Source organism: Chenopodium album, chromosome 17, assembly GCF_948465745.1.
Source record: "Chenopodium album chromosome 17, dcCheAlbu1.1, whole genome shotgun sequence".
In the NCBI taxonomy this organism is placed as follows: domain Eukaryota; kingdom Viridiplantae; phylum Streptophyta; class Magnoliopsida; order Caryophyllales; family Amaranthaceae; genus Chenopodium; species Chenopodium album.
This window is the reverse complement of record NC_137850.1, coordinates 50410168-50431714: the sequence shown is the minus strand read 5'-3', so window position 1 is coordinate 50431714 and position 21547 is coordinate 50410168. Positions and strand designations below refer to the sequence as shown.

Genomic DNA, 21547 nt, shown 5'->3' with positions numbered 1-21547 from the left:
CACCAAATTATTTAATTGAGAAAAAAAAATACTACGTACATAAGATTTTTGAACTTCAGAAATAGGAAAAAAAAAGATACTTGAAAGGCACAAGGAACATCATAAACAAGGTTCTTTAGCAACGTGGGATCAGCACCAGCTATTCCCACCAGCTCTAACACAACAATTCGCCTCTGCCTCGACAAACAACGGTCCTTCCCTGACACAATCGACGATCAATTTACCCTCAGATAGTTAACCTCCCTGCAAGAGGGTAGAAATTAACAAGAACCTTAGACAATGATTCACTAAAAAATTTTGCAGCATCTGCATTTCCTTTCTCTAGTGACTTGTACAAGTAAATTGTCCTCTTTACAACAGCAATGTTTTGGTCTAAGTTTCACAAGAAGTAATGCCCTTTTCTTTGTTTTCTCCGCTGGTAGAACTCTTGTAGGCTCTTCTTGCTTTATTTCGAGCCCGAATTTCCCATCACAAGCAACACTCCCCATTTCAAAACAACTTTAAAAACCTGTCCTGTTAGAGCACCCACAGTGCACAAATTTACTACAAATATTAGTTTGTGAATAACCCAAGATTGTGAAGCTTTCCGTTAAGTTGTTGCATGTAACACTTATACATACAGTTCCATTGCGGTCGCACATCTCATTGATAGAATAATGAAAGTAATTTATGTATATAGTTCATATCTTTAACAAAGACAAAATACCTCAGGAAGAAAGCTTTCAAAATTGATGTATAAGAGATTGAACATTCATATAGAAAAAGTATAAGAGATGTATTATATGATAATGCATTTGAAAAAATTTTATGATTACAAATTTTGCACAAAGCTATAATATAGGCCTTAATGCCTTTATTCACAAAAGCAAGAGATCCAAACAATGCTAGTGAGTGAACCTGCCGAAAGTGAACCTCTTATCATTCTGTAAATGGGCAGACAAAACATTACAAGATTTCATTGTAAGAATCAAACATTATAGTGATTCTGTATAGTATGAGGAGATGAGTATAGAGAAATGCAACACACACACACACACACACACACACACAAAAAAAAAAGAAAAAGGGTGAAATGGGGGATAAAAAAGGATAATATAGTGAGCATCTATAGAAAAGGACTATGTTAGTGGTTGAAGGATAAGGAGACCAAGATGGAGTGATCTCGTGAGCAGGATGCATAACTGCCATAAGAGTTCCATAAGATAAAAGAATTTATTGCTAATAAACATATACAATTCACACACCTATATCCAAATTCAAGCAATTACACAACCAGCAGATTGCACGAGCTCTGAGTCCCTGCCTTTAATATTTGGATGTGCATATAAACATTGTAAACAATCCAAGCCTAATCACCATGAGCATTTATCACAACTAACTGTACTCTTAATGAGTGAAATTATAAAGTCCACTGGTCATGAATAGAGATCTTTTACACTTGTGAAGATGATTTGCAGAGCATTGAATAAAAATTGCTACTATGAGTAAAAGTATATTGTTTTTGAATGAATATCTTTGCTACAAGAATGACTCCTATGAGAAAAAGAATTGAATGTGCTTTTATGAGGTGCTGCAACCGGGTTTCCATATCACATGCAGTACTTGTTTAAAGGCAAAGATGGACATTATTAGCATGGAACTTATCCTTGTAATCCATGAATCTTACAACCATTTCCTGCAAACCCCAAGATTCCCTTCCCAAATTACATAGAACAACACAAGCTTAAGCACTCAACTAACCAAACCAAATAGCAAAATTTCAATATTCAAATCCAAAAACTAATCAATCAAACCCTATTCAATTCAATTCCCAAATTCGAATTTGAACCCCAATTTGTAAGTTCCCAAGATCCTAATCCCAAATTTCAAAAACAAAATCAAATTGCAACCAAATTAAATGAAGAATTAAAGAGCAACATCAACAAAATAAGAGAGAGAAAGAAGGGTTACGAATTCACCCTTTTACAATAATCATGTACTTACCAATAATGCAACAGATAAATTAAAGACAGAAGCGAAAAATTGAAGAAACAACAGGAAAAATAATTAAAATCACGTAATAAAAAATATTAAAGTTCAAAGCTGATCATATCAAACCCAATTCAGTTGAATTCCTAGATTCAAATTTGACCCAAATTTGTAAATCCAAAAACCCTAAATTTTAAGTCACCTAAAACATTAATTCTCCAACAATCATCGGACTTTCGCCTTGAAAGATTCGGCAAAAAATCGCCACTGCTGATCTAAACTTGCTCTCTCCTTCCGCCGCTACGACATTTTCTGGTAATGGCAAGCAACCGATCAATGTTGGTTCTTCATATGTGGGTCTACTCTTGAATTTTTGGATCAAACCATAGGGGTTGTTGGAAATGATGTGAAGATTCATTTGTTGGCAACGCAAGCCTTATTTGTCAGCATCATCCATCAGTAAGAGAAGAAAAGAGAAAAACAAAGTGCCTATTCCAAAGTAAAAAGCAAGGTTGCATGAATCATCAAAGAAAGAAAGAAAGAGAATGACAGAAGTAGAAGAAGACATGTGCTTTTCTTGAATTTTTTTTTTTTAAAAAAAAAAGGTTGATGCATGTGAAGTGCACATGCTCTCACACATGTGATTCCTATGCTCGAGCACTGTTCATAAGGGGCATAGGTGAGACTTTTTAAAGGGTGAGGATACTTGAGGGTGTTAAGAGGACAATTTTTTATATGTTATCGATTATGCTTTCTATGTGCTTGTACCTTGTGAACATTAAGGTACACCATATTGTACAATGAATGTCCTTCGACTAAGTATGCAGCATTTTTTGTTAGTTTTGATTTCTTTGTTGTCTTTGCCTATTTATGTAAGTGCCGTTTGGCTATTTGTTAATGTTATTACTAATTTTCCCAAAAAAAAAAAAAAAAAAAGTATGCAACATTTCACACCCATTGAAAATGATGGAAACAGTTATATGAAAGAAAATTTTTTAAAAAAACTTTACATAAGCTGAATTCAAGTGTCAAATGTCACAATTGGAGACATAAATAGGCAGAAACAGCTCATATCATAATGCTGAAATCAATATTGTTCAACATTGAAGAAGTTACCGGGCAATACAAAACCACTCATTGAAAAAATTCCAATCATCTTGCCAGAAACATGAAATAAAAGAATCTGTACATAATGTTAATGACTAGTAAAACGTAACCAAGAACTTCAGCATCGTAAGCTAACAGAACCATACTATCAGCTATGTTATACGACCTTAATACCTGTGTTGGATCAGGATAATAAGCTAACAGAATCAGACTATCAGCTATGTAATACGAACTCACTACCAGTGTTTCCAACACAGGTATAGTCATAAAGACATCAACACTTCAATTTGGACCAACGTGGACATGTAACAGCCAATACCCGAGACCAAGTAACATAGAGGTAAGTTTGGGCGTTAAAATTGGCCTTAGCCCTACAAGATCACATAAGATGTCCTCCACCCTCTGGACAATGGCAATGCAGATAGGCGAAGAATACATGACTGAAGTGAGGACCATTTGTTTTTCATTCTCAATTTGGAAATTACTCAGTACTAATCATTTCATACCCGTTGGTAACCTCCTTTCTCTTTAAGAAATGACTTTCGGTTCAAAGACCAGCTTCTTTTGAAATTCTTCCGGTTCCACCAAGCATTGATACAGGTATAAAGGGATGCAAAAGAGAAGCAAAGAAGCACTAACACGAGTGTAACTGCGCAAATCAACATTACATTTCGGAAACCATCCTTGATATCAGGATTCCTCTGCATAGTCCATGGAACTCCTCCCACATTCATCCCAAAAACTGCAAGCAAACATTAAACTTTCAGAACCAAAAACTCGTGTATGCCTACTTTTGTTTTTTCCCCCCGATCACATGTATTCCAATAATCAAGTACGATTGAATTATATAGGTAAAAGTGTTTACCTCCAGTGATGACTGATAAAGGAAGGAATACAATCGATAGGAATGAGAGGTAGTATAATTTTCTGTTTATTTGTTCAGCCTGCCAACTATCTAGACTAGCCTGGATTGCAGTTACACGGTTTGCTATAAAACCGACATTCTCTTTTAGCCTTCTTAGTCTCCCAATCAACTCTTCAAGAGAGATGACGTCTTCTTGGGCAAACCAATCTTTTGAAGAGCATTTTTCCTTGACACGCGGAAATATTTGTTCTCCATGTGCAATTACCTGCACTCAACAATGCACATCATAAAGATTAATCCTGGAAAAGAATTGTGCATTTGGAGAAGCAAATTGCTAATACAATTACCTGAAGTAGCCTCTGTAGATTAAGTTGCATTTTTGGAAATCTTCTGTCATCTAACATTTGCTTTTTCAAAGCAAAACCACCTGCAATCCATTAACTTGATCAGGCTCAATATCTTCAAAAGTAACAAAAATAATCACTAGACATCAACAAAGGCTTTATCTGGAAATAATGAGCTTAAATTACTAAGATTCAAATCTACAAAATGGGATTACCCTTGATCGCGACACTGCAAAATATAACTAAGAGCTGATAATATGTTTCTGTCACGAATTAACCATCCCAAAACACATTTCTAACAAGCATGACCTCGATGCTAAGATGATCTAAAATGCAGGTGTAGAATCTATACAGCAATACAGAGGATTTAAGCTACAAATCCAGGATTGAAATTCTACAAGCGCTAAATTACTCAACTTGTTAAACCACTTTGCAGACCTAGTGAGCGAATATCAATTTCACCAAGAAAGCACAAAGTAGCACAATGCAGCCTAACAGCAGGACAGTGATGTACTAGTAGTACACAAATGCAATATGCTTATTCATCATAATGTTCAATACAGATGCAAAAGAATCACTTGAAGCAGCATAGTTAGGCATGATGAATTTCAATACAGATCTATATTTATGTTTTAGTTTTCCAGCACGAAAGAAATGATAGAACAAGAAACGATTTTGACCTGAAATACCAACCTCGATCCAAGTCTAGTTCAACTGAATCCAAATCGCTCTCAAGTTTGGTCACAATATCTTGCAGATGATCCACAAATGTATCAATAACATGAATAACAAGATTAGAGACAGAATGAGGGACCAGATTATCAGCCTCCTCAGAATGATTCATTGTCAACAGAAACTCAAGCACATGCTCCTTGATCACAATCCCCCCTCTCCTTTGCTCCCCATTTCGACCTCTAGGAGTATCAACAGCCGGGATCTCCGACAACAAAGACTGCCCCATCTTCGAAAACCCAAGCCTCGGAACCCTCCCCAATGAAACAGTAATCACAAAATTCTCAGTAATCCTAGCAGCAAGCCTACAAATATAATCACTAGAGGCAGGTCCAGGGGAGTTGACTCGAAAAACGAGCGCCCCATCAACATAACCACAAAATGATCCATTGCTAACAAGTGATAGAATGTCTTGAAGCTTTAAAGGAGGACAAAGAACATCAATTAAGTATTTTGCAGAAATTGAAATATTATGATTTGCCTTGGGAAGTTCAATATGATACCAACAAAATTCTTTTCCTTCTCCTGGTTTAAGATCCCAATCTTTACTATGATAATTACCATTGCCATCAAATTTGTAAGCCCATCTTCTTACAAAACCTGGAAAATGTGTTTTCTGGAAATTTCTCTCTCTCAAAGGAGCACTTTCAGATGGTTCTACTACATCAATGTCTTCCAAAATACTGCTTTCTTCCTGAGCTAGCTCCATCTTTTTCCAATTTTTTTTTTTGCTATAAATTACTTATTTCTTCCTAATCCAATTCAATAAACCCTAGAATTGAAGATTGAAGAACTCAAATCTGGAATCCTAAAATTAATAAGTTACACCCTACAAAAAATAAAATCTTGAAGTAAGCCACCAAATATAAATCTCAAATTTGCAAAACCCACAAAAATTCAACCAAATCCCAGAACTAAACTTCTAAGATTTGTTCTAAAACTCACAAATTTAGTATTATCTGAGTAAGAGATAAGATTCCAAATTAAGAAACCTGATAGAAGTACTTATAATGTAAAACCTTTGACAGAAAAAATAAAGCAGGATAATTTTGTCAACCTAAAGAGGTTATATTTTCTAGAGGATTTGTAGAAAAGTTCAACCAAAAAAATAAAATAGATTATTATTGTGATATATATATATGAGAAATTGGCATCTAACAAACTTACCGAAATTGGGTTTCCGGGAAGTTTCAGAATTCCTAAGCTCCTAGGAACTTCTGGGACCCCACCTCAGCCGAACGAGATAACTGCAATTTAAAAAATTTCCCACTTTGTTGAGTTTTTGTTTTGTTTTGTTTTTTGTTTTTTTTTAAAAAAAACCTTAATATTTTTATTTATTTTTGGATATAGCAAAAAAAAAAAAAAAAAAAAAAAAACGTAGTTTTGAAAAATTGTAGGTAAATGTCTAAAATTGAGATTCAAGAGTTGCCTTAAATATACAAATAATGTTTAAATATTGCTCTTTATGAGTTTGTAGTTACACATATAATTAAATATTGTTGAATCGGATATCATTACTCAATTTGCCATAATAGAGATTTTCCATCTTTTTTTCCATCCGTAATTAACCAATTTTTTATCCAGTAAAAAAAAAAGTGTGGGAATTCATGACAAATCTTTGATATTCGTGTGATTTTAAATTATGGTATCTTAGTTTAAAAAATACGAAGTATTACTTATAATTATATTAGTATATTGTTGTTAGATTATTTACAAAGCAATCTCTAGTTGTAACAGGTGGAGGTGGGACAATGGAGGCAGAAGCGGTGGTGGTACTAATAGCGGTGGTGTGAGTGTGTGACAGTGGTGGTAAGAGGGGTGGTGTTAGAGAGTGAGTGATGGTAATGTGATTTTTAAAATGTGTGGACGGTTTTAAGTAAACACGGCGTAAAATAGTGATGGTTTTTTTTATTTCCCTAATCCCTAATGATGCTACAAGAAAAGTGAAATCGAGGCAGCAGAGGGTTTTTTTTTTTTTTTTTGCCACTTTTGAAATTAAGAGACCAAACGTTAGGGGCTTGTTTTATACGAAGTACTTTAATCGGTATAATGGCTACAAAATCGCTGGGTTACTCCATGTAAAATAAAAAGTGAACATTCCTTCCAGTCAGAATATCAAAAAACAAGCCTACTTATACATCTCATAAGTGATTTGTTCACTGGCTCTTCTCAGTTTCGTAACCTGCTGCTCTCCCTGTTCTACCAATCACGATAGGCTTTGGCATTGAGCCATCATGGTGTATATCCAGGCCTTGGTATGATCGCATTGCCAAAAATTCTGCCCCGGATTTTGGATCAATGTTGGCAAGGGCATTGACATCTTTGTCCCGAAGCCGGAGGGCCTTTTCTGTTGATACTGCCAAGGCAAGGCCTTCACTGTCATCAGCAATCTCTGGAAAAAAAAAAAAAAAAAATGTATCAAGAATTTTAAGGGCATCAACTATCTTAGCTTTGTTGTCAAAAAATAAAAATAAAAAAAACTATCTTAGCTTTTATTTGTCTACAAAAGCAAATTACGGAGTACGAAATACTAGCTGACAACATTATGTAACTTACCTTCATGATCAACATCCTCAACATATCTACCTAAAATGAATGAAAATCGTGGTTCATCCGTGCCAACTTCAACTCCGCATGATGGCATATTCATCAAATCCCTGAACTCCATCGTGTATGCCCCGGTCCACTGGCTACCTCTGAAGAATAACACACACTGCACATATTAAGATAATATATACTCTGTACAAGTTAACCTGAGACAGGAAAATTTGTTTGGTTGAATCTTGAAGTACTTGCTAAGCCACATATTGTCCATCCTATACTCATTTCGAGAATTGATAAAGAAAGACTAAAATTCAGATCAATGCCATGAATAAAACTGCTGATTCTGCATGTTACATGTACAAGGGTGGAACAAGAAAGTCAACCAAACGCAAGATGGTAGATCTGACACACATCCCTTGATGTTAGAAATTAGCAATGTCTGGGTAACATTGTCAAAAATACAATCCAAATAGCCCAATATATCAAGATCATGTTATACTGAATGTGAACCTAAAGGAATACCAAAATTACCAATCCCCTAGATGGTATTTAGGCCAACTGCTTGTTAAAAAAAATGAAAGGAAAAATACTCCATATGCATATGCACAAGTCTGCAGATCAAATTGTAAAGGCAAACATAGTGATTACATGATATCCCCCCCCCCCCCCCCCCCCTTTTTCTGCGCGGACCTCCTGAAGAGGTAAAAACTGCAAACATGTATCAAATGCACGTAACCCCCCTTCCCCCTTCTACCGAATAAATAAAAACTGCAACATGATAAGATGTACATATGCGTAAGAATGCACATATCTGTAGAAAAGCTGAGCATATGTAATAGACCAATCTTAGTAGGGGCAATTTGGGAAGTCTAGTATTATTAGGTTTATAGTCCTTAGCTTTAGTATAAATAGATAGAGGGGGGGAAAGGAGAAGGTAGGCAGAAATTGGATTAAAACTTGTTGAGAGTTGTGACCTCTAGTCACTCATTGGAGAGTTGTGAGCTAAACTCACTATTTGAGAGTACTAGCCTTAAGCTATTAACTTATCTTTTGTAACACTTCCACCATTATCAATCAATCTTAGAATTTCATCTTCATTATTGTATTATTAAATCAGAAATCTTAAGCCAGAAAATCCAGTCTATAACAGCATAGTCATGAATTATCTTAAAATAAAGAAATTATCTTCAAAATGCAGCACCTTTTAAAAGCAAGCATTGCCTCAAACGGAGTGATGATTGGAGCTAGGAACTCTTTGCTATCCAAAAGTGCAGTTTGTGCGCAAGAAACATAAACAAAAACATCACACTGCCGACCAAAAAGGGAAATTATTACAGGTTTAATAATCAGAAGTCAGATAACACAACATAAAATATATATATATATATATATATATATATATATATATATATATATATATATATATATAAACTTAAATATGTCTGGAATCATCTACCTCAGGGAAGTTGGCAAGCTTTGCTGGGTTTGGCCTCCCTACAACAATTGTATAGGCCTTCTTCCCTGCTTTTGTGATCAAATCTTTCATTTGATGAATCATGTGAAGATAACCGGCTGCACCAAGAATAAGAGCATCAACACTTCAACAGCATTCAGAGAAAGTAGTATACAATCCAGAAAACTAAGGTAAAATAAACATTGCCAATTGATAGCAAAGAAAATTCAAGTGCCATATTGCCAGTCAACGAATGAAGTGTACCTACACCGAGGGTTCCAACCAAAATTCCAACAATACCAGCATCCTTTGCCTTCTCCACCAAGTAGTATCTGAAAGCACATTATAAGTTCATACTGTTAAACTGCACAGAAATCCTTGCATCACCAAACTTGTGCATCTAGGGAAAGGAATGACTTACAGGATAAAGAAGATCATGTTCAACATATATAACAAGATGAAAAGTTAACTTATATATTACCTACGTTGTAGAATTTTTGTTATTTGGGATACATCTGTTATTAAAGACTTCTCTGCAGGATCATATCTCACTGAAACAAAAACAAATACTTCTATATTACATGAAAGCCACAAAATCAAAATTTCAGCAATTTTTTTAGTTTTTGTAATTAGAACCTGAAAATTTCATTTTCACGATGGGAATAAACTACTCTAAAACAGCCCTACAAATGCATGACGCCGGTGTGAGGAGAAGTAATTTGCCAATAAATATCCGTTTGCATTAAAATAACCACCATCAGGGTCTTATATATATATGGTTCATTGAGAAAATGGGGTGTTCAGGGTTTCTTCATTTACATTAAATTACATCAACCACCATCAGCTTTAGAAAAAAAGGTAACAAATCTAGTGCAAGTATATATGCTATGCTAAGCAGATTATAAAACACCTAAACATCTTACATAACAAAAAGTTACCTAGTTGTGAGTTTTTTTTGTTTTGTTTTGCTTAAAGCCCCCCTCCCCTCTCAACTAACCGCTCAGTCAACTGGGTCCTATTCCTTTTTCTATATGAGGTAAATTGTTCAGGAAAAAATAAATAAAAAAAAAAAATTGAAAAGGAGTACACTCAAAGGAGGACAAGCTGTTTCCAGCAGAAACCTATACAAAAAAGATTGCAAGCCAACCAAGGGTACAACATCAAAAACAAGTCTCAGAAATACATAATTGGAGGCAATAACAGCAGCACGAGTTTCATAAAAGAGCCATACCAATTTCACACGCATTAAGAGTCAGCACTACATTTGCAAACGCTGAATTATCAGGTCCAATCCAAAAAACCAAGTAATCCTCAATTCGTTGACCATGTGGTATATTCCAAGTGAGACCACTGTTGCTGTAAGATGTATGAACTTTAGCATCACCAGTTTCAGGGCAACTAGAAAGGTTATCAACAGCTTCAGCTTGTCCATTAGATGTCATCTGCCCTATGGGTGGAGCAACAGTCGAAGACAGAACACTAGCACAACTAATATCTAACTTGGATGAAGACGTTGACAATTTTAATGCTTCATCTTCCAATGCCCCCTTCAGATCATGTATTGCATATGTATATTCCAGTCCTAAGAGAACCTAAGCAAACATAAGCGGAGACAATAGACTAAAAATCAAATTTGAGAGGTATGTAAAGATGACACAAATATTTTGCATGTAAAGTACAGAATGAATAAATAAAGATATATATCGAGGAAAAAAAAGAAGCACAATTGATATCAAGAACATTATCTAATGAGTTTGTTCTCGTACCAGAACAGGCTTGTTGCAACTTGAAGCAAAAGTGCAGATCTTCTTTGTACAGTCAGAAACATTTATAGACGCCTTTCCAAATACAAAAAATGCTGGAAGAGTTGATGTCCTGCAGTAAGCCAGCGCCAAAAGCTAAATAGAAACAAGAGGCAGTCTATACGCATGAAAACTTTGCCAGATAAAAACAGGAAATGGCAATATGCGGAAACATGACAACATACTTGAAAAAGAAACAGCATCAATTACTTGATTACTCTACAATTGCATCTCAAACATGATATGAATAGATGAGAAACGATGTACACACTCACATTCGAAGTACTATACTAGTACAATTATAGGCCCATTTGAAAAGAATTTCTATGCCCTAAGATATTAATAACAAATGTATCACTTTTCTACACCATCCCTCCTTACTTTCCCATTCACAACAATAGTTAACACCAAATCATGCATGCCCAGGCTATATTCAAATACACGTGCAAATTCCTGTATTTAGACAATGGAGTCTAGTAGTAATGTAAAATTAGACACCGAAAGAGTATATTAGAGGATAAGTTATAGTTCAGACTATAGAAGGTTAATATCAATAACCGAAAAATTATTGTTTCACACTAACTATTAATAACAATGAAACGGCCAAATACCTATGCCATACCATTGAAGCACACATGAGCACGCACACAACAATTCAATGCAATTCAGCTATACCCTTGCTTTCTCAACCATACACAAAGGATTCAATTCAATTTTCCTTATGTTCACAAAAACACAAGCACAACGATACCAAAGTTATAAATAATCACTTACGGGCTCAAACAAGTATGTCCATAATGTACAACACATTCGGCATTGATGTGAGCCGCCCCAACCTCATCAACACAACAGCTACCATAAGCTGTATCAGCCATAACATACAAACCCACATCCCTCTTTCCCTCAACAAGGGTTCCAACTCTATCATCATCATCACATTTTCGAAGTGCTCCAAGCTTTTCTCGAAGCTCTCTCACAACTCTGATCGAATCTTTCAACAATTCATCGGGAAACTGGTAGTTCATAACCGTCCACAAATAAGTTATAATTTTGCTTTTATAATAAGAATAAATTCAATTCAAACAAAACCCAAATAAATCCCTAGTCTTCAAATCACCCCTCCTCAACTAAAAAACCATTATACATAAACATTAGTGAAAATTTACAAAAAACTAAAAATGGGTATCTTAATTCAATTCATAAAACCCAATTAAGTTGAAGAAACACTAGGGCAATTCTACTAAAAATACCCAAAAATCCAAACTTGAAACTTCATATAATTAAAGATTTTAAATTGGGATTAAATCATGATAAGAATAGCAAATGGGGGTGGGGGCAGTGATTTTCTTACTTAATTGAGCTGAAATTTGAACAAGCAAAAACCAAAATTAAATTGGAAAAAAGATGAAAAGATGAACCTGAAGTGCAACTCTAGTGAAGTTATGAGAGTGGATATAATCTGCAGTTCGATCAATTTCATAATTTGCTTCGAAATCCATTTTCAGGGAGAAAAGAGGAGAGAGAAAAGAGGGAAGATGTATTTCCTCTGTTATTCTCTGAAAATGGCGGCTTCATGAAAGCACGTGACGTGCGCATGACTATTTCTGGTTTAATTTTGGAATACCCACTAAGAAAACCTGAGTGAGATGAGCTTGGATTTTCTCTAAACCCATAGGCCCAAAAGATATAATGGGTAGTCTTTATAAATAATCAAAATTATGTAAAGAAGCTTTTTTTTTTTTTTTTTTTTTTTTTTTTTTTTTTTTTTTTTTTTTTTTTATATAGCTATATAAAAACGTGTGTTAAAATATGTCAAATCCGTTCATTTTTAGTAATTACGTTGTATAACCTCAAGTGAATTATTTTTGTATAAAAATTTGTTTCTATAATATAATTTAAAAAAAAAAAAAAAACTAAGGACACATCAAAAGATTACGCGTGCCATTGCAGGTGTGTCTTTTAGTATATAGTTATTGATTGATTGATGATTATGATTTAAGCTAATCAAGTAGCGGATTTGATTGCAAATGTTAAACATCTTTCGTGTCTCAAGCCTCATTCTGTTATCTTTACCAATATGATTGTAAAGTTGCGATTCCTTTACATTGAGTACTACTCGTAGAGTCGTAGTATGTTCATTGTTCGAAAGAATAAGTTAGCTTGATCTTTGTATACGAGTTTACAAATGAGTTAGATTAGTATTGAGTTGACCTACTTTTTAAAATCTTATTAATGTAAAATAAAATTTGTAAATATGTGTTTCCTCTAAACTTGGTAAGACTAAATTGTACCAGTATCCTTAATTCTCAACCCAAACTCTACTCTAAATTGCACAACATGATTTATACTTGAAAGGCTGAAGCTAAATCAATAGAGTATAACACAAAATTCAATAAATTTAATACTATGTTTTGATGTATTAGGTATATAATCATAATAGTTAACGAGTGATTCAATTATAACCATAAATGTAACACTAAGTAAACCAAATAATTCGATTGTCACCTCAGTTTTTTTTTTTCCTGAGACGCTAGGCCCAAAATATAAAGCTTCTTCTAACACATGAAAACCTAGGCTCCCAGCCCATTTTCATCAATTACAGAGTTTCACACAACATTCTATCATCTCATCGAAATCAGCAACATCATCCTCTCAAAAATTTCTAATCCAAATTTTGCAACATCAAAATCCCAACCCTTTTTCTGAATTTCAAAAGGAAATTCTAAAGTAATGTCACAATCCATAATTGGAGCGAGCAATATAACACTGCTGAGTGCAGTGTCATGCAAAGCAAAGGGAAGAACAAGCTCCAATGGCAATGGCAAGGTCAAAACAGTAAAAGTGTTGGAGAGAGAAAATAGGAAACAAAAAAATGGTGGGTTTGGAGATAAGAAGAAGAAGGAGCCTTTGTGGCAGTGTGTTAAACAATGTGGGGCCTGCTGTAAGCTTGCTAAGGGTCTCAGTTTTGTCACCCCTGAAGAAATTTTTGAGAACCCTTCTGACATTGAGGTTATTATTTCCTAGATTGAAAATTGTATTATGAACTATATTTTGTGGGTTTTTTTTCAAAATTGCAAAAGAATGATTATTTTGATGGTAAATTTGGGTGGAATTGAGTTGTTTTTTCTTCAAATTTTGGTGCAAATTTTGCACTTTATGAGTTCAATTTAGTAGTAAAATTGAGTTGAGGAAACAAGGAGAAAGTTATTCTTAAGGGCATGCTTGGATTGGGGGTAAAACATTAAGGGATAATAAAAGTCAAACTTGAAAAAACAAAAGTAATTAGAGGTGGTGTTGTAGGAGACATGGTGCTTACAAATGAAATAAACTAGTTGTGCCATGAGGAAAAGAGAGAGATGGAGGAATTATTACTCTCATAATGAGGGTAATAGTTACCCACCCTCCCCCTAGTGTAACTATTACCCCCAAAATGAGGGTATTGATTCCTCTTTCTTCACCTCAAACCATACCATCACTACATAATCTTCTTACACTCACACCATCACTATCTCCTTCTTCCCTATTTTCACATTCATTTTGCTTAGTTTGACTTTTATTACCCCCTTAATGTATTACACCCAATCCAAGCATGCCCTAAATGTTGGATGAAATTATATCAAGAGAGAAACTTGAAATCATACATTTAACAAGTGGTCATTTATTAGCAAAAGAATTCATATTAGTGGGATTATGTTAGTTTTTTGGGTTCATGGAAGTCTCACCTTGACTAAGCTAAGGTTTCGTTTGATTTGATGGAAAACATTTTCGACTAGAAATGATTCTTTGTGAAAATATTCAAGTGGAAACACAATTGCAGATTGGTTTTCCATTGTTTGATTTATAACAAGAAAAGCTACAGAGAAAAGAAATGCAAAATTACACTTGGTAAATAGAATTATAGGCAAGCTAGTACTATTGACATGAACTTGTCACTGTAAACAACAAATTAGCACCAACTTGTTCATTGAAAAATAGTTCATGATTTTTGGCCAAACGAATCCATACCAATGTAGAACTGTTAAGGAGCTGACAGAGAGATGAAATGAAGAATCCGAGTTACTTAGAAAGAGAAGGAATTCATGGCTAATGAGATAGAGTAATTTATAATGGTACAAATATATATATATATATATATATATATATATATATATATATATATATATATATATATATATATATATATGTAATTTGTTACTTTGATTTTTCCTTATCTTTAGCTTGCTTGATTATATATTTGCCAAATATTTGTGTACAGCTTTATAAAAGCTTGGTAGGTACAGATGGATGGTGCATCCACTTTGATAAGAGCACGAGGTCATGCTCTATTTATGACGGTGAGGCACCTTTCAGTCATACTTGTATTAAGATTATTTGGTTATGAAGTTTGGCTATTATTCAAACCCTCAAGCTTATTGAAGAAACTTTCAGACCGGCCATATTTCTGCCGTGTGGAGCCAGAAGTCTTCCAGAATCTGTATGGAATTACCGAGAGGAAATTCAACAAGGAAGCTTGCAGGTCTTTTACTGGGTTTTTTCTTATCTTGTTATTATTGCATTAGTTTAAGTAAATTAACGTGAATTCGCCTTTTCTGGTCAACTTCTGGCAGTTTTTGTAAGGACACAATCAAATCAATTTATGGTGCAGATTCGGAAGAGTTGGATAGGTTCAACAAGGCTATAAGAAGCTGAAAATTCTAGTGCCAAAAGCCTGAAATGATGTTGCCATACTATGTGATTACAAGAATACCGGGTTAGTCTTCTCCTTTGAACATGTTTATACACAACGTATTTTTCATTTAGTAATTATCATCGTGTGTATACACAAGGTATGAATGTATGGTATCCATGGAAAATGGTGTAAGGGTGAATTAGAAATTCACTGAGGTCAGAGTCCTTCTAGAATGCATCATAGTGAGTCTGCCTGAATCAGTTAACCTTTTAAGAGTTGTACTGCTTGGTTTAATCCTTTGGCCTTTGATTCTTAAGTCAGGGAACTGTTCTTTCTAGAGAGTTTTTTTTTTTTTTTTTTTTTTTTTTTTTTTTTTTTTTGGGGGGGGGGGGGGGGGGGGGTGGGCGGGGGAGATTCCTTATTACAGAACATCTTAAGATAGCAGGCTTATTAATTTGAAGTTGAGTCCATTATGTGGGTATTTTCGTTTCACTTGTAAATTAGGCCAGGCTAAAAACCAACTCAAACAAGTTTATGGACAATGGTACTGAGTTAAATAAAAAAAACATTCCAAAATTTCCTCACTTGATTAAAATTCTATAGTATTTAGATAGTTTTGAAAGATTTGCAAGAGTGGAGGCAATAATAATCTGCATTTCACTCTATGGTACGGAAGATGAGTATAGTTAAGGTTGATTATTTGAGAGTGCAGGTTGCTCTCTGCTGATATAATGCTGCTTTCTGGCCAGTGATGTGACTGAGCAGCATATCGATTAATTATCTAATGAGCTGTGTATATAATTTCCTACAATCATAGACGCTGCTTGTGAAAAGCTGAAGAATCACAGTGGGATAGACAGCATGCTTAAGGATTGATACTTGCTTTAGCATATAGTAATAGGGAGCAGAATATTCTTCTGATGCAATATATGAGTATCAATTTTGTTTGGGCCAAAATGGCAAGCTGATGATCAATCTTATTCAGTTATGTCTTCAGTGTGTGACTGTAACAGATGCTGCTAGACTGTAATATTTTTGCCTTTATTTTAGGAATATTACAGTCTTGCAGAGACACCAATGTAAGCTAAATATTCAATTTTCTAAGCATTGGTGATTCTGATTTTGACCTGAACTTTTTTTTGTAAATTTTTAACTCGTGAATATTCTGAAGTCATTTAGATAGATCATAGATGTGAAACTTCAAATTTGTAATTGTGATCGCAACTCGAATTAAATGACACATATTGCCTATTAGCTGCATTGTATACATGCCTATAGAGGTCTGACTGCACTGTACCAGATGAGCTATTGGTTGCTTAGATACCTGTAGATTTCAGGCTGAAGATCGGGTAAACCACTTCCTTCGCTGCAAATAAAATGACCAATTCAGTCAAGATTGTTTAGCTACACAACAGATAGTACAACGTGGGGCTTGGACATATGACAAATTGACAAAATTATAGTCAAGCCATGATTTTAACATATCAATTCTGGACTTAAAGTTAGACATATCACCTAATTGTTCTTGGATTTCACATTGATGATGGTAGGGAAGAGTCTTATGTCTTAACTGTCTAATGAAGTGATGGAAAGCTGGAAACAGCTCGATCCGAGATTGAAAGGTGGTGAAGTATTGGTGCATATAGTGATAGTTTTGATTCTTAATTAATGGAAGGTGAAGAAGAGCTTGCAAAGAGGGACACATTGTTAAGGCTGTTCTCATAGTAGTAGATTATATTCATACTGTGATAATACAAGATACTGCTATGGCAAGTTTAGTAGAGTTGAATTCGGGTTTAGTTGTATCCATGCAGTCCATGTTGAATTTAGGTTTCTCTTAGTAACTTTGTGCGAGGTAAGGTTCATATTAACTTAGCCTCGGATTCCAGTGGTGTTCGTCATTTGGTAATACCATGCTATATGAGGTGGTGAATATTTTATTTGGATTAGGTTTGGTTCAGACCGTTTATCAAGGTTGGGTCATGTTAGGGTCTATCGTTAGCTAGGTTTTCACGAAATATCAATCAATGTCGGACGTATTAATTTCAAACTTAAGCCAAATTTTCAAGCCAGGTTAATATCCTTAAATCAATATCGAAGGTAAGGTCAGTCACATCCAAGTACTATAAAACAAATAATTGCGTGCTTTATTCATTGTTATACCATGGCATTCCATATTTCCATAATATCATACTCCACAATTATGGAGTGGAGCCTCTCCCATTCTTTCTCAAAATCACTATCAATCCAAATGTATGGGAATTGGAGAAGTATTCAAAGACCAATAATGTCTACTGTCAATTTAAGCTTAAAATTTTGAATTTTATCTTAAAATTTTGGGGTTTTCATTGACTGCAATATGCCAATATTGAGAAAGCTAGCTTCCTCTCATTTTCAATCCCTAAGTGCCTAAGTTGTCTTAGTCACTTAAATAAGATCTTTTTTCCATCCTCATCACCTTCTAGAGTTAGCAAATTATTTCAAGTTCTGGCCTCACTGTGGGGGGTGAAGGGCGTCTTCCTAATTAATTCTCTGTACCCCACAACGTGTAGATACGTACAAGTTATTTTGAAAATCAATCAATATATTTTGAATTAAGAACCCGTTATATTATCTAGTCTCGAGTACAATTTTAGATGTGAAATATTATACTACCTTCGTTTAATATTATTTGCAACGATTTGACATAAAGTAGAGAAGAAAAATGTGTAATTGTTGCAAATAATATGTAATGGAGGTAGTATATCATACACCATGGGCGTCCTTACAAGAGTCCAAAATCAAATCATATCCCTTAGCTTTATAAAACTGTCCCATTGTGCCAAGCAAACATCAACACTCCTTTCCATAATTCTTATCAAAGTCACTTTAATTTCCTTCCATGGGTTCCTTAGAACTCCAACCCACAACCCAAACCCGCCAACCCAACCCAGAAAAACCCAACCCGGATATCGATGATGCCTACATTTCCCCGATCGAAGAGGTCCGGCTAACGGTCGCCAACACCGATGACCCGACCCTACCGGTATGGACCTTCCGAATGTGGTTCTTGGGCCTCATTTCTTGTGCGGTCCTCTCATTTTTGAACCAGTTCTTTTCTTACAGGACTGAACCCCTGGTTATAACCCAAATCACAGTCCAAGTAGCTGCCCTTCCCATTGGTCAGTTCATGGCCCATATCCTCCCTCAGACCGAGTTTCGTATCCCCGGGTTTGGGGCCCGAACATTTTCACTTAACCCCGGCCCATTTAACGTCAAGGAACATGTACTTATAACCATATTTGCTAATGCTGGAAGTGCTTCAGCTTATGCTGTCTTAATAGTTGATATTATTAAGGCCTTTTACATTCGGAATATATCATTTTTAGCTGGTTGGATTCTTATTATCACTACTCAGGTATTCATTATATCATTTTTCCTAAGCTATTCTATATTTTATTTCTAGTACTTGATAAATTAATCTAAGGTTCATATTAACATGTTATGTTTATATTTTTTTCCGTTATTATCAGGTATTAGGATATGGTTGGGCAGGTTTAATGAGGAAGTACGTAGTCGAGCCTGCCCATATGTGGTGGCCTAGCACTCTTGTGCAAGTCTCTCTATTTAGGTAAATAAGCACAAATTTAATGGAGAATTTTTGTATGTTACATGATAAGAAGATACTATCAAATGGGCTTAAGTCGTGCAGATGTACGTATGCACACTAGCAGAGAACGCGCATAGAACCAACATAAGCCATAACATCTAATTTATTTGATGCAGGGCCTTGCATGAGAAGGATGACGAGGATGAGAGGCGCATATCAAGGTCAAAGTTTTTTATGATCGCGCTATTATGCAGCTTTTTGTGGTATGCAGTTCCTGGTTACCTGTTCTCAACACTTACAAGTGTATCATGGGTCTGCTGGGTATTTTCAAAATCAGTCACAGCACAACAACTAGGCTCGGGGATGAAAGGCCTCGGTCTAGGGGCCGTAACACTAGACTGGTCTGCCGTGGCATCCTACTTACGCAGCCCTCTTATCACCCCATTCTTTTCCATTGCAAATGTGTGTGCAGGCTATGTTATGATAGTATATATCTTCATTCCTATAGCATACTGGGGATTTGATTTGTATGGTGCTCAAAAATTTCCCATTTTCTCTTCACATTTATTCACAGCTCAAGGCCAACCATATAACATTTCAAGTATTGTCAATGATAAATTTGAACTAAATCTAACAGAGTATCAGAAACAAGGACAAATTCATATGAGTGTGTTCTTTGCATTTAGTACTTATGCCTTTGGATTCGCTGCTATAGCTGCCACTATTACTCATGTCACCGTCTTCTATGGAGGGTAATGTTACTTATTTACTTGAACTTCAATTCTATTCCTGTTTAATTGCTCATTAGGCTAAATGTAGTAAAATGTTCAACTAACAGGGAAATACTCGAAAGATATCGTGCATCGTACACAAGCAAGGAAGATATCCATACCATACTAATGAAGAAGTATAATGATGTACCATCAAGTTGGTTTTATCTTCTTCTTGGATTAACAGTAGCAATTTCTTTTATTCTCTCCATTTTTTTAAAAGATCAAGTTCAAATTCCTTGGTGGGCTCTCCTCTTTGCCTGTGGCTTGGCATTCATTTTCACCCTTCCTATCAGCATCATAACCGCGACTACAAACATGGTGAGTTAAATTAGTGACCGAAATTTAAAAGAAATGATCATAAAGAACTACGGAGTACTTGAAATTACAAAAAGAACTAATACCTGCTATGATTGAAAGAAGTTTCAAGAAGTAATATGAAATCAATGCTTACAAAAACTTAACTATAACTCGGCTTCATGTTCTATGTGCAGGAACCAGGACTGAATATTGTTACAGAGTACATTATGGGTATTATATTACCAGGAAAACCAATTGCCAATGTGTGTTTCAAAGTTTATGGTTATATGAGCATGTCACAAGCTATATCTTTCCTCAGTGATTTTAAGCTAGGACACTACATGAAGATCCCGCCTAGATCGATGTTTTTGGTTCAGGTATAACTCTTACTCAGTAATTGTTTTTTTTTTTTTTTTGACAGCTAGTTTACTCAGTAATTGTTGAATCAGGGCATTGCAGCAGTTTACATGTACTGTATCTAACAAAGTCAGGTTACTGACTACTGAGTCAAAACAAGTGATTTTAGCCCTGCTTTGTATACAGAATATGCCATATCTCATTATTTTAGCCATTTTTACATGATCTTGCAGCTCATAGGAACCATTCTTGCTGGTACAATCAACATTGCAGTAGCATGGTGGTTGCTCAACTCGATACACAATATATGCCAGGATAATCTGCTTCCACCTAATAGTCCTTGGACATGTCCTAGTGACCGCGTATTTTTTGATGCTTCTGTTATATGGGGCTTAGCAGGTCCTAAAAGGATATTTGGAGATCTTGGACCTTACAAAGCCTTAAATTGGTTCTTTCTAGGAGGTGCACTAGGACCAATCATAGTTTGGCTCCTACACAAGGCGTTCCCTAAGCAATCATGGATTCTATTGATCAATCTGCCAATACTTTTTAGCGCGACATCTTCTATGCCACCAGCAACAACTCTCAACTACAATGCATGGATTGTTGTTGGAACGATTTTCAACTTGTTCATTTTTCGTTACAGGAAACTGTGGTGGCAAAGGTACAATTATATTCTTTCAGCAGCCTTGGATGCTGGGGTTGCATTCATGGGAGTTCTGTTGTACTTAGCACTTGTTATGGAGGATAAAAACTTGACCTGGTGGGGTACTAACGGCGAGCACTGCAATCTAGCAGCATGTCCAACAGCTAAGGGCATCACGGTTGATGGATGCCCTATCCACTAGTTCTTGTACAAGTATAGAACTTTCCATAGAACTTGATTGCGTCTTTTTATACCAATATGACAAATGATTGAGTACAAGTTTCGACCCAAGTTTTATTCGAACGACTATAATTTATTAGCACAGTGCCACACCACTAATCTGATCGTCTGAACTCAGAACAACGTATATAAAAGAAAGCTAGCTATGCAAAGTTGACCAA

General features: G+C 35.3%; 4 protein-coding genes across 6 annotated transcripts; 2 read left to right on the top strand and 2 right to left on the bottom strand.

Annotated features, from left to right (window-relative positions):
• Positions 1-3014: 3014 nt before the first annotated feature.
• LOC145588447 (uncharacterized) lies at positions 3015-6137 on the bottom strand. Its single transcript, XM_081645095.1, has 4 exons — positions 4978-6137; positions 4288-4367; positions 3941-4205; positions 3015-3817 (listed from the first exon to the last, which is right to left on the bottom strand). Exons 1-4 carry the CDS (start codon positions 5723-5725, stop codon positions 3576-3578), a joined length of 1335 nt encoding a protein of 444 aa, XP_081501221.1. The 5' UTR covers positions 5726-6137; the 3' UTR covers positions 3015-3575.
• Positions 6138-7015: 878 nt separating this feature from the next.
• On the bottom strand, positions 7016-12382 carry LOC145590122 (uncharacterized). Its single transcript, XM_081646865.1, has 10 exons — positions 12234-12382; positions 11590-11828; positions 10780-10888; positions 10245-10605; positions 9495-9564; positions 9278-9345; positions 9017-9132; positions 8762-8868; positions 7573-7712; positions 7016-7408 (listed from the first exon to the last, which is right to left on the bottom strand). The coding sequence occupies exons 1-10, from the start codon at positions 12312-12314 to the stop codon at positions 7173-7175; spliced, it is 1527 nt and encodes a 508-aa protein (XP_081502991.1). The 5' UTR covers positions 12315-12382; the 3' UTR covers positions 7016-7172.
• Positions 12383-13405: 1023 nt separating this feature from the next.
• LOC145590123 (uncharacterized) lies at positions 13406-16675 on the top strand. 3 transcript variants are annotated; one of them, XM_081646867.1, is made up of 5 exons: positions 13406-13824; positions 15071-15149; positions 15244-15331; positions 15423-15565; positions 16234-16675. In XM_081646867.1, exons 1-4 carry the CDS (start codon positions 13546-13548, stop codon positions 15502-15504), a joined length of 528 nt encoding a protein of 175 aa, XP_081502993.1. In that variant the 5' UTR covers positions 13406-13545; the 3' UTR covers positions 15505-15565; positions 16234-16675. The 3 variants fall into 3 exon arrangements, with proteins under 3 accessions (XP_081502993.1, XP_081502994.1, XP_081502992.1); XM_081646868.1 differs by having other exon boundaries at positions 16302-16651; XM_081646866.1 differs by having other exon boundaries at positions 16197-16636.
• Positions 16676-18122: 1447 nt separating this feature from the next.
• Positions 18123-21455, top strand: LOC145590121 (oligopeptide transporter 4-like). The gene is made up of 6 exons (XM_081646864.1): positions 18123-18881; positions 18997-19094; positions 19250-19825; positions 19912-20164; positions 20338-20520; positions 20734-21455. The coding sequence occupies exons 1-6, from the start codon at positions 18366-18368 to the stop codon at positions 21346-21348; spliced, it is 2241 nt and encodes a 746-aa protein (XP_081502990.1). The 5' UTR covers positions 18123-18365; the 3' UTR covers positions 21349-21455.
• The last annotated feature ends 92 nt before the right edge of the window (positions 21456-21547 follow it).